Raw genomic sequence first — 27,506 nt, forward strand, 5'->3', positions numbered from 1 at the left:
AGTCATAGGATACTGTGTATCAAGCAGTCATGGCAATATCTATTGAAAAAAGTATGCGTTTCATAAATTCAACATTTTCTGATAAAACTTAAAATCATTGAAGTTAAATAAAAAATGAAACATTTTGTTTTTGCTTTCTTTCTAATGGAGATACAGCATCTGATTAATCATATTATTATCAACGTGTTAAAGACATCTTGCATGAAGGGGGCCCCACCATAAGCTAATGCTGCTTTGGGGGGGGGGCTGTTAGTGATGGTTTCCTTTCATCGATAAATCCATAGATGCAAACACAGTTGATTTCTTTCCATGTAGCCGACATGAAAACATGACTGCTGTCAGTCAGTCTGGTGAAGGCAGCCGCTGTCCACTCAGCTCCACAGGTGCAACTGCTGACAGACGGGCAGAGATGTTAGTTGGGGAAACCCCGACCGGCTGCTACATGAAAACGTCAATGTTATCATTCGTTTAAACTAGTAACAGTAAATATGGGCGTGAAAAAACATTGTCCAGAGTCCAAACTCTTACAGATGTGTGGGATTTTTATTTTAGTACATTTTATATGAAAATAGTGTCGCAGACAACAGTTTTGCTGTACAATGGACATGAAGATGAATTTCCTTCTTAAATCATGGAAAATTCAAGCAGCTGAAAACAGGAAGGAGCATGAAATCAAATGTAAAGCGTTATGTCAGTGAGGAGGCACACTTCGTTAGCTGCACAGAGGAATGTAATGTGAAAAATTAACTGTACTGCATTTGGTTATACAGAGTCTGAATATGGATGTAATGTTAAAAAAGCTCATTGTTTTAAAAACAGTTTGAGCAACCACATCTGCGTAGTACACCTTCCTTTTCAGGAGCAGGAAAGTTAAACAGACATGATTAAGAGCTCGTGAACCAGAGCAGCAGCTATAAGCACTCAAAGGGTTTAACTTATCCAGCCTTCAGGCAACACGTGGACTTTTTTTTTCCTCAGAGGAAGCTTGGTGCTTTTTGTGCTTTTCACCCTGTGAAGATGATTGTTTAACACGTCTGGAGGAGGCTCATTGAGTTTTTCAGATACAGTCGCAAGGGAAATGATGACAGAATAATGAAGAGATTCACTTTCCTTTAAAACATTACAAGTATGTACAAAAATAGCAACCACCACCATGTTACTTATCAACAAACTTAATTTGTGACTCTACATTTAAAAAAAAATCCACACCTTGTCCTTTTGCAGAAGACATCTTAAACTTATTAGCACAAATAAAACGAAAAGAGAACATAACACAAAAGCTCATAAAACATGTATTTACATACTGTGCAGGGGAAAAGCCTGGTTCTTGTTAACGTGTAAAAATGGCATGAATATTGTAGTCATTCATTCCCTAATATCTACTTACTATACAATCCCCAGTCCTCTTTTTTTTGCACAATTGTACAGTTTGTTACATAGTTTACAAAGGTGTAGTATGAAACAAAATGCTCAGACATAACTTACACGCACTGCCACTCCAACAAACTAAGGGAAAGCTTTGTGGTACCATAAAAATTGCAGCATTTCTTACGTTGCCTCGATGAAACTATATTTCAAATGAAGGATTAAGTGTTCAGTATCGCAAAATGAGTGTTTATGTAGTGCGTGCGCACGCACACGCACACACACACACACGCACACGCACAGGTTTATTTTCTCCTCAGTGATCTGATCAACATTTTTCACTATTTTATGAGAGTTTATAGAACAAACAGCTGACCGATTTATCAAGAGTGAATATAATCATTAGTTGCAGCCCTACCCGTCTAACAGGTCATATTAAATGCATCAGATTATATATGTATTTTTTTCTCAATGTTAAATCTAATATCACAAATCTTCCAAACTCTAGCAGGAAAAAGGACCGAAAAAGTCATTTTTGGTGGAATTCTGTCTCACACAGATATATCAGTGCTTTACTACAAGTCAGTTTAACATTCCCTTTACAAACATTACTTACATACTTAAATACAAAAGCATCAACTGAACTAGTTCTCTGTCTTCTACTTAAACCACGTATACAGAGAACTCATGTCACTCATTTTAACATCAAAGCCACAAGTTGTACTTTCTGCCTCGGCTGCTGGATGAAACCAAATCTAAAAACCTGCAACACTGAGCTTTAAAACACTTTGTTATTATGAGAAGATGTCGACCTCTCTGCCATAGTGGACTTCATCATCATCTCTGATGACACAATTTGAGTCCTGCGTGTGTCAAACTCAAGTCGTCTCATTGCGGTTTGTGTTCAGGGTTAGGATGAGTGACGGAAATCCGTAAACTGTCAAGAAACATTTACTGCAGTTCTTTTCCCTCCATTTTTCCTTTTGTAATTCAAAAAGTATGAATGCCTTGTTGCACGTTTGTTTCCTGTTCCAGCTCGGGAGGTTAAAGGTCAGGGAAGCGGCTAGGGTCTTCTTTATATTCGTTGGGAATGGTAAAAATAGACTGATCGAACTCATCGTAGCGAAACTCCTGAAACGTCACGGTGGCTGTGATCGTAGGAAAGACCGGGATGTCTGGAGGGTGACATGAGCAGAGTTATTCAGTTCTAAATCTTACAGGCATTCTTGTATTTTATTGTACATTACTGTTAGATTTCTTTCGATATTTTAAATGACCTTTGAATTACATGCACTTACCCAGCTTGACAGGAAAGCCGGGGGGGAGCTTCATCTGAACAAACTCCCTGAGTTTATTAAAGTGCTTGAAGGGGGCAATCACCTCTAGAACATTCAATAACCTGATGAAGAACAAAACAAAAATGAATTACAGGTTACAGATAACTGACAACTACCAGCAAACATATAGCTACTAAATACAAATATAAGGCTAATTTGATTGGTATAAAAAGCTTGAGTTTGTTTAGTTAAATGTATAAATGTATCTCACTAACATGTGCTACTTATATAAACCCAATTATATAAACCACTTTAATCTCCACAGGGCAGAACTGTAATACGTCGCTGATACACAATCAGTAATTACAAAAATAAAATAAAAATGATTTTTAAGAAAGACAAAAAAAGTTTTTAGAAAATGTAAAGGAAACAATAAATTCCACCAAAAGGTTTTCCTCATTTGCAGAAGTTAGTAATTTCCCTTTGTATCACCACCCTGCGCATGCCAGGAGAAAATAACCCAAGGGACTTTTAGATGCCAATTTCAGAGAAGACTCACGATTCGATGCCCAGAGGGAAGTCTTGACTCATTGCTATCGTGGCTTTGAAGTTTTTCTTGCTCTCTTTGCAGACCAGCTCTCTTCCTAGATGAGGAGCTCTGAGTGGAGAGAGAAACGACAACTTGTCACAATGTGATCTCATGTTGAAGAGCTTTACAGTTTCTTTTACCGAGAACCTTCCACCTGTATTTTTTTCCCCCAATACTAAAAAGGGATGAATGAATTTTGAAACTGACAGAGATTTTCATGTAAGTAACTCGGTCTGCTGTCTGTCACCTTTATTCTTTCTTCTAAACAGAAACTAAACGTGACTCTTATCAGTCAGAGGAAACAACCGCCCTTGAAAAGTGCAGTTAACTTCAATATGAAAAGAGATTAATCTTGCCCCGTTGTCTAGACAGTAAACGTCACATCAGCTTTGCGTGCCATCGATGTTTGTGCGACAGTGAAGCAACTATCTATATCGGTTACTTCTTGTCCACTAATTTAAAAGCATTGAGCAGAAGGGCAGGGGGGCATTGGCTAGTGGAGTAGAGTTGTCTAGTGGCACCAAATGTAAAGTATAGGTGACTGTTCGCATATGAATAAACACTGCAGCTCCGAAATACCAGAGAAGCTCCTGTGCCTAGGCAAGTGGAGGGAGAGTCTGTGGCAGTACAAAGTATCTCATGGCTATCTGGCTCTGTCCTGAGGCACTCCGACCCTTGATTAAAATAATTATTCAGGGTCTCTTTACAGGGCATCTACCTCACATTAACGCTCATATCATGGAAAAAAAATAGACTTGAAGCATAAATAAACACTACACCCCTTAAATTATGTTGAATAATAGTAACATTATTGTTCCTTATGGTCTAATTCCCCCTTTAAAACTTACTTTCCGTTGTCAGCAGTGATGTATTCTTCCCAGGATATAGTGTTGGGTGAAGGAGCAGTAAGAGATTGCCTCCTTGCCGGCTGCAGAGCAGAGAGAAAACAAGTATGTTATGGGCAGATCTGAAGACTAAACCACTGCAGGGTAAAAAAAAAAACAATTGTTCCAATTTCTGCTCAAGAGCAAATGTGCCAAACATCACATGAAGACCTCGTAAAATATATATAAAAGTCTGTCTTGTTTTTTAGCCACAGAGTGATGACGTGCACAGCAAGGGCCACTTGAGGGCACCATTGCACCACTAAAAGCACTAACCTCTGTTTGGCCTCACATTTAAGTGTAACTAAAATACTATAATTTAGTACTATACTAAACACCTGATACCTGAGATGTGATGTTATTTCACAGAGTGTAGTTTAATCTGCTTTTGTACATAATGCCGTTACTTCTAGGACCGCAGTGTTTCTGCTCTTAATCCTTTTTTGCATCCACACTTTAATGGATTACATTTCTACAAATACAGCAGCAGTAAACCGTCAGAATGACAGGCAGTAAAGACATCACCGCAGACTTCTATTTACAGCTCAAGATGAATGAGGTGTAAACTTTACAAATTGAGCATAACTTCTTATTTTTATTTATTATTTTCTGTTGCCTCAACAAGTAAGTTAACAAAACATCTACAGCAAAACAGAAAGAAAAACAGAACATGTATTATAAAAATAATCAACCCAATCACTGTAACAAAACATAAAAGCAAGAGGATTCAGTGCTTACACTAAGATGGATAAAGTAGCACCCTGAAGGATCATCAGTCAATCATAAGTTAAAGCAGGGACAGATTTTTCTAGCCTTACTGAAAAATTTGATTGCCGGTACAAAAGTGTTTCCATCAATCATTGAAAATACTTCACTCTGTAATGAGTGGCCAATAACAGAACAGTGCGAGTTTCATCATCATGCAAAATAATCTAGGTTTCCTGATGAAAATGATCTTGACTCAGCCTTCTTGAATAAGCTGTAAGAGTTCTCCTTCAGTGTCACTCTATCTTAAGACGATCTTCTCTTGCTAACCCTGAATTCTAACGGTGGTGAGCTCCATCCTGTCTCACCTAAAATGAACTTGCTATTCTTGCCAACGTTCCTACCAGCCGACCTCTCTTTTGTAAGCTGTGCTTAAATAAGGCAACTAGGGCAGAATAATGTGGAGAAATGTTGTGTATGACGAGACACCCGACTGTGCCAAGAGTCAGCTCTGTGTGGTGTGAACACAAATGGAGGAAGACATCTTGGTTCACCTTCATTCCCACCTACACTGCAGTCTTCACAGAACTGTTTTGTTGTTTTCACGGCAGACTGCGGCCTTGTTAAGTGCTCGCCCTCGCACTGTTTCAGCTCTGGCATGTTGTTGTGACGAAGACAGAATACACACGGCCTGCAAAGGCCCTGATCTGTTGGTATGTCGGTCCCGCCCATCCATCATTCCATAGCAAAGGGGGTTTTAGCCTTCATCCATGTAATCAATAGTGTCAAGCCCTGTTTAAAAGCCCCCATGCTTCCCTGTGTCCACAGGCGCAAAGCTGACTCGCTCCCCTTCACTGTGGTAAACACAGCCACGTCACAGCAGCTGCTTAAATTTCATCTCACCCACTCTCAACGTATCATTTTCCACTGGGGTGGAAAAAGAAAATATTTCCACATCGACACCAAGACCAACTAAAACACAGCTTTTTCACTGACTTATAAACATGCGAGGCCACTATTTCAAATGGGTGCAAATAGACACACAACGGAGGACACTGTGATGAGACAAAGCCCAGCACAGAACAAGAGGGAGTTGACAAAAAACAACCGAGCAGTTAAAAAGCATCCATTGAGGATGGAGAGGTTTTGACTTCACTGTGCGACTGGCTTTATTGTCAGTGTTTAGATAAGGGCGTGCTAAGCAAACTCTGGAACATACTACAGTGAGGGGGCGGTGGGTGGGAGAGTCCCCCTTGTGAATGTGTAGGTAAAGCTTTGTTGCTTTCACCACTGGGCGGCAGTGCTGGGACTCAAATCCATGCATCGTGGATGAGAATGGAGGGTGGACCTGTGTCAGTGAAAGACGGTGGCTTTTCTGTTTTCATGTCTAAAACATCAAAGAAACAACAGCAGGGAGTCGTTCAGGAATGTTTCAATAAACCATGCAAAGTTGACTGATGGGGGAAGTCCATGCTGTTATTAAGGGCTTTATCTTTGTACGGATACAGTGGTGAGAACTGTGAGGTTTATTTTGTCTGAGACTCATGTCCTACCCCAAGGTTCCAGCTGGAGAGGACAGTTTCAGGACTGGACTGGTGGTTACACTGCAGGTATAAGTAAACAGGAAGTTTAACGAAAGAGCAATGCTCCAACTTGTTCTCCTTTTTAACTAAAAAAAGGTTCCTCTTGAATGTTGAATGTGCACCTTTGCATCTTTGCTCCATGTCCAGCTGCACTCTATTAGCCATAATTCCTTCAGTGTTTCATGTTTCCTCGGTGTGTTTAAAACAACACCAGTATTTCTTTTCTCCCCGTCATCTGTCTACTTTGCCTAATCTTCAAGATTCTTCAGATGATGTGGAAATGAACATAGGAATACAGGAAACAAGTTCCTCTGATTCCATAGTTCCTGGAACATTTTGGTCAAAAAGGGCATCTAAACAATGAAACGCACAAAACAAATGGTGAAATATTCTACAATAAAATAAGTCAAGACTGTTCAGAAATTCTAGAGTATTCTGATCTCCTGATCCAGAGGCCGAGGACACTGGACACTCCTTTAAGGCACAGATTGTACTGTCAGCTCCATAACAGCAGTGTGGGAGTCAGTCTGTAAATATTCAACATGTTTTTTAACAATGTCAAAGTGGATTTTAGTAATATTGTCTCCTGTGTAATATCATGTTTTTAACATTCAGGTTTAAAGCACCAAACTAGTGACCTGACTCCACCAGATGGATTGATTTGCATGATTCTCATTTGCTCAGCATATTCATCTGGGAACCCTCAAGGGGCGAAAATACTGGTTGCTGATTGGATAAACCATCTGTCTATCACCAACATAGGGGCCAAATCAACCAGTTAGTATGACATACTAACAGCATCGAGGAAAAGCTCAGAAAGTAAACAACATGTCGGTAAAGGATATTTTCCGTTTGTGTAACGTGAATTTACGCGAAGGCAAAATTTCAGGAGCCGAGTTCATATTCCTACAAAAGGATCTAAGAGAAAAAAGAGTTAGCAAGTGGCTTGCATCCCACTTAAATCTGCCTCATCTGCCTCCCGATTGGACGATCGCTTGGCAAACCGCTCAAAATTTTCTCTGTTGTCAGTTACCAGACTGATCTGCGAGTAAAATACAATGGAGCTCGCAAGATCAGAATGGTCTCGTGAGGCTACCAATCTATGATAGGATGTTTGTGATGCGATGTGATGCTCCATAGTTCCCCCGTGAAGCGAATAATCGTGTCATGGGTGATGATGGAGGGGGCGCTGTGGGCTAATGCTGTAAATTTGATTCCTCTGTCTGCTGAAAGCCAATATTCGAAGCCTGACTCACCTCAAAGTTCTGCTCTATGAGATTCCCTCCTTTGCTCAGGCTCTCCATGATGGCTTTGTTCCTCAAGATGTCCTCCTCGCTCAGATGCTCCCGTCTCTTCCTGGACTCGAGCACCAGGCCGTTCACAGAGTAGAAATCTGCCAGAAAGTTTCCCACGCGCTCCTGGAGGCAGAAGAAATAGTTAGATAAGTCCCCTGCTGAGTCACCAATTTCCCTTTTAAACACATGTCAAAAGGACAAAGGAGCGAGAGGACTGAAAGCAATACCACATACTGTAACTCATCAAACACCTTCACGCCCCTCCCGCCTTGTCTGTGTTGTTTTTTAGCTGATCACCTGTGGTTCCTTCCTGGGGTTACCACTGATTTAATTACTGTCTTCCCTGCCTGGTTTGGGAGATGTAGTGCAAGAAATATGATCAAGAAAGTGGACAGAGTCTACAGCAACGTAATAGGAGAACAGTACCAGAACTTATCTGAAATGAGAGCCATATTCTGACAGAGGGAGGCTTACGGGTGAGATATCTTCAAGACAGAGAAACATTTACAGTATAGGGTAACAACTTAATGCTGACTGGATTAATTTGCCAAAAAAGATGGAAAGAAAAGGAGGGAAAACTGTCTAATTCAGTCCAGACCTGTCAAACTACTGCTAATTATATGCATTATTTTATGGTATTATTGCTTATGTTAAAGGACAAAGTGAGAATGCAATATTTTTCTTCCTGTGTATTTTCTTAAGTCAGCACTTCCAGCACACTGTCAGAGGACTTCACAGACCAGAGGGCTTTAAGTTTGTCCAAGGGGTCTGGGTTCCTTTTGAGTAAATCAGCTGAAAACCAGCATACATTGCAACTGATGTTATGTTACACATAATCTGTAATATACATTCTGATATATATTTGTGTATCTTCCATTTCCTGTCTTACCCAGAGAGAATTGTTCAAATTCCAAATTTTCTGTCTGGGTCAAGCTACTAAAAATTCCAGAAATTGTCCAGATGAAACCCTGTGAACCATAGTTGCCTTTGGAAAAGTCGTAGTGGTGCGGGTAATGGTATCACCAAAAGAACAACCATAAGCCAAGGACAAAAATGAACACTGACCGTCTTGTCCTCTCTGAACAGCCAGCCAGTCTGTGCCCTGGAGAAGGTGATGGACTTGGTGGAGAGAGTGGCGGAGTACACGTCGCTGCTCATCAGAATGTCTACTTCCTCCTCTGTCTCCATCTCAGACTCCTGAAAATACAGGACACGGTCAGGAAATTACAGAGGCATCAACACAGGCATGGACACTCAGTATGAGGTGGAAAGCACCATCACTTTAATGTCTGAGTAGTGTTGTCCAAAAGTGCTGTGTGAATATTCAGTCCCCAAAGGCTGATTGATAATAAAAATATGTATCCAAACATTTTGTCTAGTTTTACCCTCAGGTCACATTTCCACTTGCAAACTAATTTTGAGTTTTTCAAGCAGAAAATGCTTCTCAAATATGATCTTTAGCTGCTTTTCTTTGTCTCAGGTTACAGCAAACTGAACATGTTTAGCTTTAAACTGTTAGTTGGACAAAACAAGATTTAAATGGCTCTAGGAAAATCTGAAGCCATTTTGCAGTATTTTCTGTTGGCAGTTGTAGCCCTAAACATGGATTGTAATAAACATTGCAAACACGGGCCGCAAATGAATCTTTCAGTATATGTTTCACAAACCTCGTGGTGTATCCGCTGGTAGACTTTCTGTTCGTTGTCCAGCACAACAAAAGACTCAGAGGGGATGGCATTGCCGTTGAAGATGAAACTGAGGTCCCCACGCTGACACTTCATGTCTGTGAAGTCTATCAGGGTAGTGTCCAATCTACACACACAAATACACACACATACACATAGAGTAGGGTTAGTGTGGGAACTGTAAACAGAGGATGACAGCAAAAGCACTGCACTGAGTTTAACATTGGCTACATCCAAGACACCCAGCAAACAGTGTCAGAAATGTGTGCAAAAAGAAAAAACTGAGATGGATGTCAGACCTTTGCTCCGAGAGTTTAAGACACAATGTGTATGGTAATCGTTGCCATGGGAAACCAACAGAACATTCAAGTTTTTTTGTTTTTTTTTGGAATGACAGCAAAGAGAATAGCTGATCTGCTTGTGAAGACCAGACACTAAGTGGTAGGTGCTATAGGTGGGAATGACAGGCATGACACACAGTACTGTAGAGCTCAAATGCAAATGAACTTGCTGTGACAGTTTTTTTCTTTCACCCTTTCCCTCCCGTTCTCCCAGCAATGCTAGGATAACAAGAGAGCATTTTGAATACCAAATTAGACAGCCAGGAGCAGTTTTAGAGAATAATGACAAGCTCCACTTCAAGGATATCTCATTCAGGCACAGCATGCAGACACACAAACACATACTCTTTTATGTGCTTAGTTCATTCTTCAAATAGATGTAGCTGATATGTTATGATACCCAAATATAGAAGCAACTGTGTATGTGCTGGATAAAGGGCTGCCCTGGCATGTCTCACGTTTAACACAGACAATGGAATCCAAGTTTGTGTGTGTGTGAGTGTGTGTGTGTGTGTGTGTGTGTGTGTGTGTGTGTGCGCGTATGCCCTGAATGCAAAACCTTAAGGCAGTTGAAAGCTGCTTGGTGCTATCTTTTTTTGCCTGTGCGAAACAAAGCGACGTGGAATCCTGCTGTACATTCATTGTGGTGACTACGTGTCAGCGAGTGTGACGAATTTCTGCTGACGCCCTTTGTAAAGCGAGCTAGGCAGCACATTACTAGAAACTCTCCGTGTATGAGGCTCAGATTTAAATTGAAACACAGAAGTCAAAGATCTGTGCGCACGGGCGTCGCCGTTCAGCTTGCTCGTACTGCCGGGCACTGATTTCACACTCTAGTTAACCAAACTAGGTTGAGGGGAGAAAAAAATGAGCAGTAGAGTAAGAGAGAGTGAGATAGAGATAGAGGGAGAGAGGAAAGGTTATGTGCAGCACAAGATGACAGATTAATAAGTAAGACTTCAAAAGAAACAACATGCCTATAAAAGGTTTCCTCTCTCTACGGTTTAAATTGATGTGACCATAAGTTAGCATTTATTTTGAAACAAGACCAAAAAATATATTGCTGTTACAAAGCAGCTGTAGAATTGCCTTCATTTGACTTCATCACACATTTATTTAAAAGTCATTACATCTGTTGACAGGACTTGCCTGATGTTGAGGCCCTGCTTGTAGATCTTACAGGCGTCTGACGGCAGGATTCTGGAGAGCAAAGGCACTGAAACATGAAAAGATACAGAGAGGACATGTGAAACAAAAGTCTAAATTTAGAAAGCTCACTCAATAATGAAGACCACCATACTCTTCAAAGCCTCAGTAGCATATAGCTCTGTAGACAAGGGGGCTGTAGAACGTGTACATCTGTAGCTAAATATTTAATAACTCAACTGAAGTCTTTGAAAGCAAGAAACTTCCTTTGCTGTTCTATCATTGCACAAAACTCAGGAGGTATATTAACAGTCCAAAATAACTGTGTGGAGGACTCCATTGAGAAATCCATGTGAAAGGTACTTCTGTTTGCACATACTTTACATCTTAAGCTCTCACAAATAATTTACTTTCTACACAATTTCCCTTCATGACTGTTATGTAACCAGTTTACATTTAGTTGCTATCATGAATCAATTACATAATCTTCTTCACCTTGTCAATAATTCACACAGACACAGTGAGTACACAGAATTCAGACATGAGGCCAGACTTATGCAGACTAAGCAAATGCTGCTACACCAGTACAAGCAGATACATTTGGTCACACAGTATATTCCATCTGCATTTAGTAACAGTAACAGTAACAGTAACATCTGGATAAATTCTGCTTCTGGTATCAGCAGATATGTCTGATAATCATATGAGGAGGGACATTGACATTAGAGGATGGTTTGTCAGTTCATGTCCAGCAGGAGGAGTCGTTTTTAACATGTAGCCAATGGTGACTCTGATATGGCACAGATAAGCACTTACTAACTAGACAGACACTGGCAGAGTCGATCACATTTTCCTGACTGTAACACATTCTCATGTTGATGTTTCAGACTACACCCTGACTGAGGACACATGGTTAATTTCCTGAGTGGATTAGGTCTGTGAAACAAGACAGCAGCAGCAGCTTGACTCACCCCAACTTTGGAAGTCCCATTGAAGCTCCAGGTAAAAGTCTCCAAGCTGCAAATGAAGACAAATACATCTCAATCACAAGTAAAACTACACTTCCCATATACAGAGGCTAAACGTCCTTGCCGCAGCGGCCTGGGTTCGATTACGACCTGCGGCCTTTTGCTGCATGTCGCCCCCTCTCTCTCTCCCATTTCCTGTCAACTTCCAGCTGTACTGTCCAAATAAAGGCACAGAAAAAACAACATGAGTGGAAAGATGGAAATACAGGGCTATTTGAGATTAAAAAAAAAACCCAATCAATTGTATATTTGTTAGTAGAAAAGGGTGCAGTTATCAACATGGTGTATCAAAGCCTTTCAGTTTCCATGAACTGAAGTAAACATGAGCCTTTATGTCCATCCATAAGAGATCTCACTTGACTGACACAACTCAATACAGTCTAATTATCCTACACGGTACTGCGATGAGCTGATCTTATCACCATCACTGGAGCTCTCAATCTGACATTGGTTGGTGATGTCAGGACTGGCCAGAAATCCCCATTTCCCAGTGCTATATAATCTCTAAAAGAGACGATGATGACGCACAAGAATTTCATCTCTCACTCATCATCACGTCAAACACAGGCTCGGCTGAGAGTCAGCCTGAACGGCATCAAAATCTGGCGTTTACGTTAGGACTGGAGCCTCTTCTGTACTGACCACTTTAAATGCAGCTACATGGGAGTTTAAATAGTCTTTTAGTCTTGAACATAACCTTGTGCTTACTTGCTCCCTGACTCTCTTCTGGGGGTGGTGTTGCTGCACAGCTTACCTGGAAGCTAAAATCGGCAGATAATTACGCCTACAGTTTGGGCTCCACAACTTCATGGTAAGCAGCAACAGCAAAACAGAGAAGCCTCGTGTTTGGTTGCTCTGAAAAGCATATGCGTCTGTGTGTACATGATGTTAATAGCCTGTGGGTATGTAAGTGGGACATCATGTCACACAAACAGAGAACAAACCCTGAAGGATAAATTGCCCGTCTGTTAGTAATTACATGTTTATAGTGTGTGTGTGTGTGTGTACATGTGACGTCATACCAGACAGCCACAAAAGCACTTAAGTTTCATTTAACGTTTAACGTCTTAGACTCGCTGATAATGTGTGTCTCTCCCTGCTTTGCTTTGTTATGATGAAGAGAAGGTAAAAAGGGACAATAAGATGAGAGCAGAATGAGAAGTAAGAAGATCTGATGAATACAAACAAGAAACAGCATGAAGACACCAGGAAGAGAAGACTGAGTGAGGACTACTTACTTCTTTCAGGGCTTTCAGCAGCTTGGGCCTCTTGTCCTCCACAGTCTCCCTGGACTGTTGCTTCAGCTTCCTCAGCAGTGCTGTGACTAAAAAACAAAGAGAAAAACAAAAGAGAAGAAGAGAAGCAGGAGTGAGACCAAAAGCATCAACAATGGGGCCGACTTTTGCGGCATGAAAATAAAGCAATGGCTGAATGGCTTTTTCCACACAGAAAAGTATATAAAGTGGAGAAACGTTATTTGTTTTTTATTTATCTTTTGCTTTTACTGAATACGATCACTTCCTCCAAGAACACGTGTTCACTATATTAAAAAAAAAAAATTCTCCACCATGTAGCTTTTGTTTGAGTTTGCAGGAAAAAAGGCGCTTTTATAAGCTGAACCTTCCTCACTTTCAGGGAGAGTTGCTCTCTTCCAAAATTAGCTTTTTTGAGAGCATCTGCCTTCTGAGTGCATTGCAGCCCTTCCTCACTCAGTTTTGAAATGTGAGCTTCATCCACCTAAAAAGTCAATAGGTCACTTAAGCTAATATATGTTCATAGCACATAAACTAAAAAATAATTGTAAAGGTGCAAAAATGAGTACATGTGAAGTGATCAGATTTTGCCCCTCCGCTATGACAACAGTGACCCCGTGTCATTGTGTGCTTATGCCTGTAAGAATGAACGGTGAATCACCACCATTATCTTAGGAACTGACTCACTATGCAAATCCTATCAGCCATGTGAAATGCTAAAGGAAAAGTTCACGCAGGTTACAGTAACGATGACTTCCTGGGCCAGATGGGACACTCTCAGTCTTGCAGCGTCGGGCCAATCCCTGCACTCCGCCTGCAGGGATCAAAACGTTTCCAGGAAGTTCAAAGGGAACAAGCCTGTCAGATATGGTGCTGCCAGCTAATGAGCTGCACATTTAACCTCCTTTAATGACCTGGGGGAGAGACATACTCACAGGACACTTTTAACCGTGACAGGTCAGATTAACCAGCATTCACAGCTCTTTAACACATCGGCTGCAGGAGTCTTGCTTGTTTGTGCACACCCAACTAGCAAACATTTATTTAAATGTTATTTGCCGTTTACAGGGAGTGGGAGCATCCTTTGCTCACTGGCATAACTGTGGCAATTTAATGAAGCCAGGAGGGGATTCAATGACGACATGACCGTGCCACTTATAAACTAATGGAAACAGTGATAAAAAAGAAAATGTTTTGCTTGTCACATCCAGACTGCCCCACATTTTAACAGGACTAAAAGCAGTAGTGGACATACGGCATAAATCATTAGCCTAAGTAGCTCCTGTGGTGAGTAAACATACACAAACATGTTGTTCATATTGTCTTATTGATACTACCAATGAGGCAGAACAGTGGGGGCTCGACTGAAGAAAACAAGGCCAAACACACACATAGTAATACACATGACGACACAAGCACCAGTTGACACAGACACAAGTTGACGATGGAGTCTTTGTGGCCTTGCTGCCTAATGAGTGTGGACAAGCTCTGGGTGAGGCTCCTCCTGATCTTCGCCGCTTCTCAGCGGGATGAGGGGGACAAAAGTACAATCTCACCATCTGCTCACGGACCACCCAGCCAACACAGTCCGAGAAACTAATAACACTAAACCAGAGTGACTGTCCACGGCGGAGGTAATTCACCAAGATACTGATTAGGGCACTTTCCTGGCATTAATTAGGTGAGTGATCGCAGTAATTTCACCTCCAGGCATTAATGAAAAGAGACAGAGTCAGGAGAATTTTGTATTTACGTCACCACAAACTGCTACTACTTAACAATTAGGCCTTGGATCTAACTGGACAAAGTGCTGCTGGCAGGTCTCCAACAGTCTGAGAACAGTCAATGAGTCAGGTACACTTTGGAGTCACTGTACAGTGAAGCAAAGCAGGCAGGCGGCAGCAAACAGGCCAATTTGAATAAAGATTTAAACTTACTGAGGCATGGTCAATTCATTTAACAAGAAAACTATAAAAAGGCTAAAAACGGCCGCATTAACTGGAGATAACACGTTAAGTGCAGGGTGCAGAGCGCTTAATGTTTGATTACAATTTATAAGCTGCTTTAAAAAAGTATGCATAAACGTATTGGAGAGGAAAAAAAATTTAATTAAGCTTTAGCATGCGCAATCTTTAATGTTTTGTTTCAGATTTTTTTTCAGAGGTGTAAGTGCATTTTAAACGGGACATGACTTCACTTACAGTATTTGACTGTAGGACTAAAGTACAGACTAGCCCCCAACAATGTATTTATAATATTACAACTCCGGTCTACAGCCTTATTGGCTGTAAAAGTGGACAAACTGGTGTGATATGAACAAAATCAAACCTTGGACAGTGGGTGGTGATAATCATGGCACACCTGGCCTAACCCTAATCTTACATAAATAAATAAATAAGGAAATTACTAACTGATAATGATATCACAGCCATATTTCCCCCTGGTCTCTGAAGGGACTCTTCCTTTAACTACTGAACACTGATGGTTAAGCACTGCATTACAAGGAACAAGCCTTCTATTTGAAACGCTCAATCAGAGACGTCTGGTTGTTTTGATACCACACCAATGATATAATAATAATAACCTCTTCGCTTGATTTTGTAACAGTATTATATGGTCCAATATTCTTTCAATTGAGAATAAAACAAGCAACAATGAAAGCAAGCAGGCAGTTCCTCGTCTGATAAACACCAAGGTGACTCTGGCAGCTTTTAAACGAGCACGCAGCTGTGTGAGTGGAAGGACAGAAATAGATCTTATTGAACAAAACTATTTCTGAGCCACATTTTGCCTCCGCGTTCAAATAATAAAGTGACAAAAGCTCAGGTGACAAACGCATGGAATCACAAACAAACGTGGGTTGACAAATGGAAATAAGTAAGAAACACTGGCTAAAAGTAACACAGCGAAAGCACTGATTTATTTTATCAATCACATTCAAAAAGAAGAATATATGGAAACCAGACCTCTGACACAAACTCACAGTGACTCAGCTCATACTGAATAACTAAAGGACTAAAGAACTCATGTATTACACTGAAGAGAGAAAACAGCCACAGTTTCCTTCAACACCGCTCTCATTTAATGTCACTGTGGCCGCCAGGTGAAATTCTGTAGAAGTAGGGGAAGGCCAAGTGTTTTACAATGTGCAGACTCGGCTGTTTGTAGCTGAGCTGTCACAACAGAGGCCTGTACTTTGGAGCGACAATAAAGAACACCAAGAGGACAACAAAAACAGACCTTCTTTGTGGCAGAGTTTTTGCTTCAGTACAACAGCAGCTGCAGTCCCTACTCCAACCTGTCAGCCAGCAGATTGAGCCTGTTTACTGATCTCCTACATTCATCTGGACTACAAACTCACGTCGACAAGAAGCAGATAGTCCCGGTGAATTTTCTCTTCCCCTGAATGCAATTCCACCGGTCACTGAATCTCTCTTAGTCTGGCCACATCTGGTGAACGTTTGCCTTATGTTTTGCATGCATGAGGCCCAATATGTCATGTGTGTCACATGACATATTGGGCCTGAACGTGGTAGAAGAGTTGAGGAACTGTCAGTGGTAAAGTAAAATGGTGTTACAGAGTTCATTAGAGGTTTCTGTCGATAGAGACACTTGTAAACATGGTAAAGTAAGGTAAGTGGCATTAGAGAGTTAATTAGAGGATGCAGTCAATGGAGACACTTTAAGCTGCTCAATGTTGGGTGCCTAGAAGCTACGCTAACATGCCCCAACTATTTCATTCTGATGGACTGACACTCACCAGTCTGAAAAAATTCAACAGCATCCTTCTGCCCTTTAGCATCACTGTAGCTGTTAAGCAAATGCCTTAATGTTGTATTGCAGCATCAATGTTAGGCTAGTTATCTGCAGGAATGAAGACTCACATATCCAAGAAAAATAGACCCAGAAATGTAATAGATCCCTACTGATAATATATTTCTGGGGCCGATATGACATCAATATCTTGCTGTTAAAAAGCACAAGTGTGTATATATACATAAACACACATTTTATGAAGGATCCTTTCACTAAAAGACAAATATATTTAACCATATTATTCTAAACAGCAACAACATCTTTTCAACTTTGACATGCCACCCTGCCAGCTCACATGCTGAGGAATCATTGTTATTACTTATAAGCTTGAACATAATGTTCCAACTCCATGTTTTCACAATACTGGTCCTTCAACATCTCAGTCTCACTGTAGTTTTGAAGCAATAGCATTGTAATTCAGTTTAACATATTCTCACCCCTGCTACAGAGCTCCACCACACAAGGGAACCTCAGGCCACCCTGGTCCCATATCAAGACCTTTAAATAGATAATAGACTAAACACACCTCTCATGTAAAGTAGGGTTTGAACTATAATCTTAAAGGTCTAGTACAAAAAGGGGATTACTGTTAAACTGATGAGGTGTGCTCTTTAAGCACATTTTGATGAATGCTAAACAGCAGAATTTCAATATTCAATATGTTAAAAATTAAATGGCTGGTGTATAAAGGTGTTCTCATCTAACACACAGCACTTGTAAAAACTGACATTATTGGTTTCACTTTCATGTCAGGTATGGTTTGTTCAAGCACATGGATACAAATAACATGGATCGATAATTTGGAAATAACAAATCATCCTTAAAAAATAACAAAAACTTCTTTAAATCAAAGTTTGCGCCACTATGACTGTGGGTAGAAAATGGGCAAGACAGGGGCTTGAGCATAGTCAGCCTTTGAAGAGAGAGAGAAACATCTAATGAATTGCCTTTTATCAGAGCACAAAAGCCAAAGGGCCTTGAGGAATGTCCTCTCTCTCTCTCTCTGAAGGACAAAGGAGGCAGGCCAGCGTCGTGACCTCTCTAGGAGGCAGCGGTGTGGAAGAATGTGCAATGGCAACTGTTGATTTGCATCTGTTGATTGGACCTTTTTTTTGTTTTCATACGAGAAAACGTAAACTGAAAGTGTATTGCCAAGCAGCGCCACTCTCCATGGATACTTACTCATTTGTCGATCTCCGTAGCTGATGGCCTCAGCAAGGGGGCTCCATCCCTGAGCATTCTTCACCTTCACTGGTGCATTGTGAGCCAGCAGCAGGTGTGCACACTCTGTCAGAGGGAGGGGAAGATGGTCAGACAACATACACAGTATGCCAATTAAAAAAACAGCAGCAAAAACAACACAAGGTAGGAGAGAGAGATCTTAACATAAATAAATATAATACAAAAGTTGATTTGTTTTTAGTCCAGCCTTTTTTGAAGTTAAAAATCCCTGGATTGAAATATAACTGCAGTCAACTTATGTGTGTATTAACGCATAAGCAGTTTCAAGGCATGTTTTGCTCCTTGCATATATTTCACAGTGATATATAATTAATTATGCACCTCTATGGAAATGGCACAATCATGGCTAGAAGTAAGGCGCACTGAAAATGCCTTTGGTGCAGTATAACACAGTTATACCATAAATCATAGAAAGAAAAAAATGCAATTCACAAAAATTACAATTTTACTAATTGGAAATAAATGGAATGTATATAATTATTACTTAGTGTTACCAATGTTGGGGAAAAAGGTGACTCCACATGCTATTCATATTGAATTACATTTTAACAACCTTTACTTACAACCCCTCATGTCCTCTCTCCTAATCCTGCAGTTGAGTTTAAGTTTCTCAGAATTTTTATCATGTGACTGTTGGTCTCACCTGAGTTATTCATGACTTCCAGTTTTGCTGAGGAGCTCAGCATTTAATGTTTTGTTTTGTTTTATAGTCAAACGATGCTAAACAATTTATTTTTGGTAACATTTTAAATGACACATGTAGGATAAAGTGTTTTTGATGCAATATAACCATTTTAAGCTTAGATTTGTTTTTTTCTCTTGACGATATTATTGTCATGATTGTTTAAGAATCGTCAGAAATAGTTTTTACAGTTTCATGATAAGCTTACGGGGTTCAGAGGGTTTCGCTGACCACAAATAAAGATCCTGGCTATGGCTTTCTGCTTAAACAGGAGGCCCTGGAGACACATTTAGTTGAGGCAATGAAAAGAAAAGTGATGGGAGTCCTCCTAAGTGATAAATACAGCCCCATTAAAAGATTAACAGATTTTTTTAACCAGAGCAAAACAAGACTCTGCATGCACCTGAGCATAAAAGGTGCCTCAGAGACGACTCACAGGTACCAGGAAATAGTTTTTCGTTTATCTAGAGAGACAAAAATATACACAGAGAACAGACGGGGCAGAAAACGTGCTGTGTTATTTAGCCAAGGTGACATTTATTTAAGGCCAAAAGGCATTGGGTGAACAAGCTCTAATGGTTTTCCTCATTTGTCTTTTGGGTGTCCTGATGCTACACATCCACAATGCATTAATAGAAAATGTTGAAACTCGTCAGAAGGAAAAGTATGTCTGTTTGACTTCTAACATGCACAGGACATGTACTGGTATAATAAAAAAAAGAGCTGACTATATCCTGTTAGGAAATAAACAGATTGAGACTGACCCAAGATCCAACATTTCCAATGAACTGCTTCTTGGTGACATACCCATTTATTTCATAATCAGAGCCCGAGAAAAGCCCAAGAAACTAATTTTAACTCCATGTCACCACTGTGTCCAGCTCATGTTTATGAGATAAACCATGGAAAAATAAAGTCTTAAACACCTCTCGTGCTACCATTTTATCCTATTAAGAAATCTGTGTGAAATGTTGTCATAATTAAAATTAAAATATGTCTTGATTCATGGCCAAAAATGTGTTTTATTGTCCAAGTGGACATGTGGGCGAGATTTGAAGACATTCCCTCCAGGGGTTTCTGAGATATTCTGTTTACAAGAATGGGACCGACGAACGTACAGAGAGATGGATGCACATATGTATGTACAAACCGAAAACTGAATGCCTCCTGCCATGGTTGTTGCTGGTCTAGAGGCATAAAAATTAATCCTGGTTTTATAGAGTGACAGATTGTGTGTAGGATTGAGATGTCAGCTGACCCATTAACCAAAGAGCCATATGGGACCTATGGTTACACAAGACTCAGCATCCTACTTTAGAGTCTATACTGCTGTGTCATGAGGAAAAATTCTCAGGAATAAAAATGTCAAACATCCCCAGGTCCTGTGCAGAGTATCCCTCAGAGCTGTGCTTGTAGTCCAACAATGGGAAAACAGCCAAAAAGCCTCATTCCTCTTTCAATGGCAAGATCAGCAGTAAGGGCAGAGCAAAATCCCTCCACTCCCTGGGCAGGCTGTCAACAAACTACAGCAAGCCAAAAATGAAGCCCGTTGTTCCGGCTCAGCTGTCAGTTTTGCTGTGACATCATTCATTATAGCGTTGGCGTCTGTACGGCTCTGTATGCTGGGCAGGGACTGTCACAGGCCTGAGAGTAGCAAACCACTCAAATGCAAAGCAGAGGCTACCTGCTAACAGTCTGCTGCTGAGTGGATATGTTGGGTCTATTCGTCCGATGGGGCAGGAACTTGGGCTTTATTATAGCTGTTGGACCAGCCTTTTCAATGATCATTTAGACTGACAAGAGGTGCATAGAAGCTCTCACTACAACCCTTCCTTCATTGCCTACCTTTGAGTCAACCCTATTAGTCATGTAAACAAATTCAAACTGGTTACTGCCCTCATGTTCAGACTTGTTTCTTTGCTTAACATCAGTATGAAAGTTAGAAAAAAAAATATGCCTTAAGTGTAGTCACAGAGCCATACTGGTGCCTTGAACTAGAAATAATAACTTCAGCCTTTGTAAAGAGAGCTTTACACATAGCAACAATCACCCCTCTGATCTACACACTCACAATGTTTTATTAATGGCATAGAGGCCAGGGTCTCATACATTTTTTATGTCAGAGAGGAATACATTTTGAAACTCTTTCTAATTAAACATATTATCCATACAACAAAGAGTGCCATGGCATTCCCAGGAGTGTAGTTAAAGAAAAATAAAAAGGCAGGTTGTGACAGCACCCTAAGCACTTAGGCAGCGCAGCTTGCTTCAATGTTGAAGCAGAGCAAAGAAAATCGAATTGAACAAAAGAAAGACCAATGGGAAGTTTTTGTGTTCACACCAGGGGAGCAGCTGAGGTTCAAAGTCTTGGCTCATGACTACTCCAAATTCATTTTCTTATTCAATTTTCGCACATTTCTATCTGACGGGACCTGCATGCTAAGCTTGAAATATTGTCCAGCTCAGCTCCGCACTTCAGGAAGATTGACTAAAATCAACCATATTGCATGCTTTAATTAAATAAAGAAGCTGCGTTGGCACTAGAAAGGGTGGATGTAACTGCAGAGTGCCTCAGAAAGAGCCTTGCATCAGCAAACAAAAAATCAAACCCGTTTATGCTCCAGTCCGAGCCGTGCACGAATGTTTGCTTTCTGACGTAAGCCCTGCATTCCCTCTGGCTTTTGACCTATATCGTCCTGCTAAAACCAATGATTGTGTAATAATAATGACTACATTCAGCAGATATACATTATATAACCATGAAGAGAACAGCCAGGCCATGTGTCCTGAGCTGCCAACCGTCTGGCTTCAGACTTTCAGGTACAAGAAAGTGGACTGTCTGGCTTTGACGATTAACCGGTATTGCCGAAAATATTTGAATGATTGAGGTCACCATATTGTATGGACATATGGGTTCTGAATCCTTTGTTTATATTCTTTTATATTCATTTTCTAAATGTGTGTCAAATGTTTTGTACAACTGAAAATCTAGCTTAATCCAGAGCAGGGGCTCCCAAACAAGTGTTTCCCTGCAACCCAAACTTCAAATAATGCATCAAGAATTACCACAGCCAAAGAGGTAATTATTGTGAATAAAACTCAAGGCCCCTTTGGTATGCTCTACGTTATCCCTCATGTATGGTAAAGAAAAGTAGCAATTCTAACATTTGAGAAATAAGAACTGGAGAACGGCTGGTATTTTTGCTTGAAAAACAACTGAAACGATTGACTGGATATTAACAGCATCCCCTATCATAAATCTTGTTTGAGGAAATGTTGCGCCGTTATTCTGATAATCCGTTCTGTGTAAACGGTATAGGAATACAGCCGACTATAATTCTATAGTCAAAGAGCCGAATCGATGTCTGTGCAAAAGGGACAGCAGGCAAGTTGGGACTATACGCACACTAGATGATGGCGCTGTCGTGTTACACCTCACACCGCTTTTGCTTCTGTCAGCCTGCTGCGAGATCGCACGCTGTGACAACATTATGTGGCATTGTTTAGTTGTTTGCCTATTGGGGTGCCCTGGTGACCTTGGATTTAGAGCGCAAACTACGAAACGCAATGTCCCTAGTTCATATTCAGTTGGGGACCTGTGTTTCAGTAATTCCCCATCTCCCTCTCCTTTTATTTCCTGTGATCTCTGCACTGCCACCTAACCTGAAAAGGGGCCTTTAAAAAATGTCTGTCTATGGACTAATCAATTAATTAACTAGTTGTCCCCGCTCTGTATCATAAAACACTGTTGTACGGTAATATAACTTAATATAAATGCAGTTCATTTGAGTTGGTGTTTTCTTTGTATTTTAAGAGTAGGATGCTGGGAAAGAATAATCAAAAAACTACAGGAGATTCATTTGAAAAGCTCTCTGCAGAACATTTAGCCTATAACTCAAAATAAAGCAAATGGTTTGCTCTCTGATTCGATTCGACGCGCAGTTGAGAAAGTATGGATAGGAGGACGTCTCCCTCTGGGTTTCGGGGTTGATTGCATGTGCAGCAGCTGCACGGAGGTCCTGCTGGAGTCACATACAACTCTAACAGAGGAATGAGGGAGGCAGAGCAGGATGGAGAAATAAAGTGCTAATCTAATACTTCACTACGTGCAGTGGCTACAGATGGGGCACTTGTCAAGAGGTTCTGTGGGCTGTTAAAACACCCCACCCTCACTACCCATGCTGATCGAGGCTGAGTAGTACATCTATAAAATAGCTTTTTCCCTTACTTCCTTGCTATCGATCACACACTCAGTGACCGACTCAAACAGCAGTCAAAGAATCACATTATTGCAGTCTCTGAGGCAAGTGAGGCGCTTCAACATCACTGGGTTTTCTTGGCAGATTGTCCCAGACCAATGCTGAAAGAACTCATAAATGTGCATAATGACACTCTAATCTCCTCTCCTCTGTAAACAGAATGCCCTTTCTTTGATGATGACCTTACAAAATGCTCCTATGTGTTGTTTCAGAGGAAGACCAACCCTGCCACACTGACACTTTCGCTCCAATCTTGTTTCTCTGACACCAATTTAAAATATCTAGTGACCATGGGAAGTTCAGATATCACAACCTCTTGACAAAAGGAAAACATTTTCCTAATTCTCTAAGGCAGAAAACTGAATATCTTTGAGTTGTGGACAAAACAAGGCATTTGATGGCATCAACTTGGACTTTGGCTTTTCTGACATTTGATCAACCACCTAATCGATAAATATAGGACATAATCAACAGATTAATCGAACACGTAAATAGATAATTGTTAGTTGCAGCACTACTATAGACATGCATCACTGTCATGATAGTCTGGTGAAAAATACACACACACACACACACACACACACACACACACACACACACACAAGCACAGAAAGCCCCCATCCCAACAGACCAGCCACACCCAGACTATGATCTCATGCTTTCAGCCTGTCTGGCCTGGGCATCCCTGGAGGACAGGCTAGCAGCTCAGGCAAGAAATCGGCAATCTCATTAGCACAATCAATTCCATAGCGTCCCATCCGCCACTACACTGGATTACCCATAGGCAGTGGCAGGGCCTTCACTCCGTCAACAGGAATTGAACTTTGTGGATGTGAAATCAATTGAAACCGGTGCTCCAACGACAGACACTGAACAAATGGGAATGTGCAATACGAGTAACCCCATGCTTGAATGGTGTACTGAGAACCTGCTGCAGAAGAGAACGGGATTAATTTTTCAATAGCATGTTCTGAAGTCTCCTTGCATTGCATTAATCTTTTACGCACATGCTTTCAGGTTCAGCCATTGCAATGTAGCTAAGAACAAAAGCATGTAAAGATTTCTACAAAGCCTTGATACAACATGACATATTCATATCCTATATGCCAAAATGATTGTTATTCTAGGACGTGTAAATACACAACTTGTAACACTTTTTAATTTCCTTTTGGGACAATACACGGAGCTTCTATGATAATAACTATGTGAACTCTTCAGCACAAGAGATTCCAGCAGAAAACTAATAATTGCATACTTCATCGTATGGATGTTGAAAATGACATCTCTTATCTCAACTAATTATCCACTACGCCAGTCTGAAACTATTAGTCTTTGAGCCAGTGGTGGAACATCAATCAGAACAAGAGACATTAGACACTGGGAGGATCTTATTTCTTGCAGTGTCATCATGATCTAATCCCTGATGACTAAATACTGTATGTTCTTTCTTCATTCATGTATTCAATAGAAGAGAATACCTTAAGAAAGGAGGGGGAAAAAAAATCTTGCTCAATTCTGTTTTTGACCAGGCAAGGAATCCAAAAACACAACCTTTTTATTCATGCATGAGCATCTTGCCGCCTGGGATTTGTGTGGTGATCTGTGACAAATGTCTAGTGTTGCTTAGCCAAACAAATACACGCATAAAGACGGGAAAACAAACTGAAACACGCACAAACACACAGATAAACGGAAACAAAAGACATACAGACCCTGCAGAGAGATTAAATAAGAAAGCCACAGAGACAGACCAATACAAACCACATGGGGGTGCATCTTTAAACATTACTCACCTTTGTGCCCCATCATGACGGCAAGATGCAACGGTGTGTTTCCTGAGGAGAAGAGAAACAGAAAATGGATAAGCACTGTGCCTCTAGGACTGTCACACTGAGGCTGAATTTGTTTTTAAATTAGAAGGAATGCTTCCCATTATTCCAAACAATATGGTGAATATGCCTATTATGTGATCCCCTACCATGACAAGCAATATTATAGTCTATTAACCTACCACACCACTGAAATAAGATGCATTTAATTTTTTCAAGGTGCATTTTAACGGTTAACAGTTCAAGCACTTTATTTAAAATTCAAACATGGAAACTTTAAAATTCAAGTATTTTCAAGAATTTGCAGCACCCATAAGAACCACGGTTTAACTGGCAGTGTCAGTGTAAACACTGAATGGTACTGATTGCATGCTATAAATGCATTCAGGGAAAATACGAGAGTCAGGTCAGGTGTGGAGAAGCACAGTTTTTTTACCCTACAATGGGAAATGTGCCTCATAAGCATTGGAGAATCCCTCAAGAGGAAGCCAAACTGCCCAGTCAGCTCCTTCAGGCTGCTCTTTCAGGGAGAGAGCAGTGGGCAAGCTTCCAGAGTAAAGAGGGCCTGCCTTGCAGAAGCTGGGGATCAGCTAGCTGTCCTACCAGATGTTGTGATAAACAGGAACGCCAATTCAATGCCAAAATCAGTATCTGGTTACTCCAATTCAGTTTTCTCCCTCTATTTCCTCATGTAATTTCTAAATGTCCAGTCAATGAATTGATGATCGAAGTCATTTATAAAGCTTTATACTTTCTACTCTTCCTATAATTGAAAAATTACTATCTTAGATTTAGAGATTTAGTTGGACAGACAATTCAACAACTTAACTTTAACACTCTCATATAACCCTAACCCCTTTTGTATCTTAATAATAACAATAATTGTTAGTTGCAGTCTATTACACTGGACAACAGAAAATGCAACGTATATATATATATATATATATATATATATATATATATAGAATAAATGTTTAATAAAGCTTAAAAAAGTGTAAAAAAACAACAACTGGTTTTTAGTGTGACGGTTGGGTTTTCAGCCTGTATCCAGTGGAAGTTAAACTAATGTGTGCGTAAACACACAAACTGCTGCCACTGAACCATACCAACCCTTAACAAGACTGGCAAAACGTTTGAAAAAAAAAATACAGGCTCAAATTCCTAAACAACACTGGAGGCGAATGCCCTGTCTGACACCTTGTTGCGTTACACCATGTCAGAGCTTTGATTTGAAGAAGAACCACATTCCATCAGTGACAATAAGCTCATGTACAGGGCATCTTTTGTCTGGGCACGTGAACTGGAACAAAACAATCTTGTCCTTTTGTTAGTTCAGGGAGGGTTTTCTGTGGATATTGGGGTGTTATCTGAGCAGACTTTGCCCCGTGGAGAGGTGCTGCTATCAGTCTGGGAAAAGTCTTGTAAATAGGTCTAATCTCTAAATATACAATGGCTGTTTGAATCAACTACTAATAAGCATTTAACCATAGATGGCTTATCTGGCTGGCTCTGATTAATTAAGAATTTCGGTGCTGTGGGTGGGAGGAGGCATTGAAGCAGAAACAATAACACATCTCTGTTCCGTTGACTTGAGAGCGCAGGATTTAAATAAACTTTAGTATAGTGGAATATAGTCCTTATTTTTGGCCTTGGTAGGGAGAAGCCTCGCCTACTTCCAATGCTGCTGGGGACTTATGGCCTATTGGCTAACTAAAACTGAGCTGCACTGGAGCTTCAATTTGGTGGGTCATGATGGTGTTTGGACTTCTGCCTTCAGGGCTAAGACATCACCAGCAGGTAAACTCACCATGGACGTCTTTCTGGGCGATATTCTGCGTCCGTATGAGTGAGGACAGGCGTCGGACATCTCCTTTAAACACGCACTCATGCACCGGAAAGTCATGCCCGGTCCGGATGATGGGGTTTTTGTTGTTGTCATCGATGACATCCGCCGTGGACAGCGTGTTGGTATTGGCGTTAATCTGCGACTGCTGGTGCTGCTGCTGCGTGGATGAAGACTTGATTAACTTGTGATTGCTGAAGATTTTACTCGCCCTGCTCTTGTTGCTCGTCTTGGGAGCGGTGAACGTCCCAGTTGCCGCCTCCTCGTCCGGCTCCAGTAAGTCCTCGTCCTTGCTCGGCCTGTGGTCCTTGCGCAGGGAGCGGATCTTCTCTCCGGTCATTTTCTAAAGAGTAGAGGGAGTCGTCGCTGATGACGATGACCCTCCGGGCGAACTGATGCGATTCGCCCGTTGGAAGTCTTCCCGCAAACACTGTAAACTGCACAACATGAAAACACTCTTAATCCTTCACCGAAAAAGGCAAAAACACGACAGTTTGTTCGAAGACGAACAATATGCGGCTTCCGTTCACCGGTTTTACTATGAAAACAAACACTTCACTCTCCTCCTAGCGTTCAAAACTGTCGCTGGTAGCTTCACAACATAAGCGGCTCCAGTTGACGAGTAGGGAACAAGATTCGGCTCATGTCTTCCGCCTCGTAGTATCGCGAGAGTTCAGGAAAGGT

General features: G+C 40.9%; 1 protein-coding gene across 1 annotated transcript; it reads right to left on the reverse strand.

The window, feature by feature from the left end:
- Nucleotides 1-524: 524 nt before the first annotated feature.
- Nucleotides 525-27,416, reverse strand: LOC310945255 (ankyrin repeat domain-containing protein 13C). Its single transcript, XM_083911296.1, has 13 exons — nt 26,787-27,416; nt 24,944-24,985; nt 18,150-18,254; nt 13,137-13,222; nt 11,842-11,887; nt 10,874-10,940; nt 9,366-9,510; nt 8,764-8,895; nt 7,660-7,821; nt 4,080-4,159; nt 3,202-3,300; nt 2,664-2,764; nt 525-2,540 (listed from the first exon to the last, which is right to left on the reverse strand). Exons 1-13 carry the CDS (start codon nt 27,160-27,162, stop codon nt 2,410-2,412), a joined length of 1,572 nt encoding a protein of 523 aa, XP_083767422.1. The 5' UTR covers nt 27,163-27,416; the 3' UTR covers nt 525-2,409.
- Nucleotides 27,417-27,506: the final 90 nt, after the last annotated feature.

This window comes from Echiichthys vipera (assembly GCF_963691815.1).
Source record: "Echiichthys vipera genome assembly, chromosome: 3".
Classification (NCBI taxonomy): Eukaryota; Metazoa; Chordata; class Actinopteri; order Perciformes; family Trachinidae; genus Echiichthys; species Echiichthys vipera.

Excerpts from the sequence above, each read along its gene's own strand:
- LOC310945255 (XM_083911296.1), bottom strand. The coding sequence starts at position 27,162 with ATGACCGGAGAGAAGATCCGCTCCCTGCGCAAGGACCACAGGCCGAGC. Across the intron at positions 24,986-26,786 it reads CGCCCAGAAAGACGTCCATG|GAAACACACCGTTGCATCTT; the intron begins GTGAGTTTACCT and ends TCTTCTCCTCAG. Across the intron at positions 11,888-13,136 it reads TGCTGAAAGCCCTGAAAGAA|CTTGGAGACTTTTACCTGGA; the intron begins GTAAGTAGTCCT and ends CTTCATTTGCAG.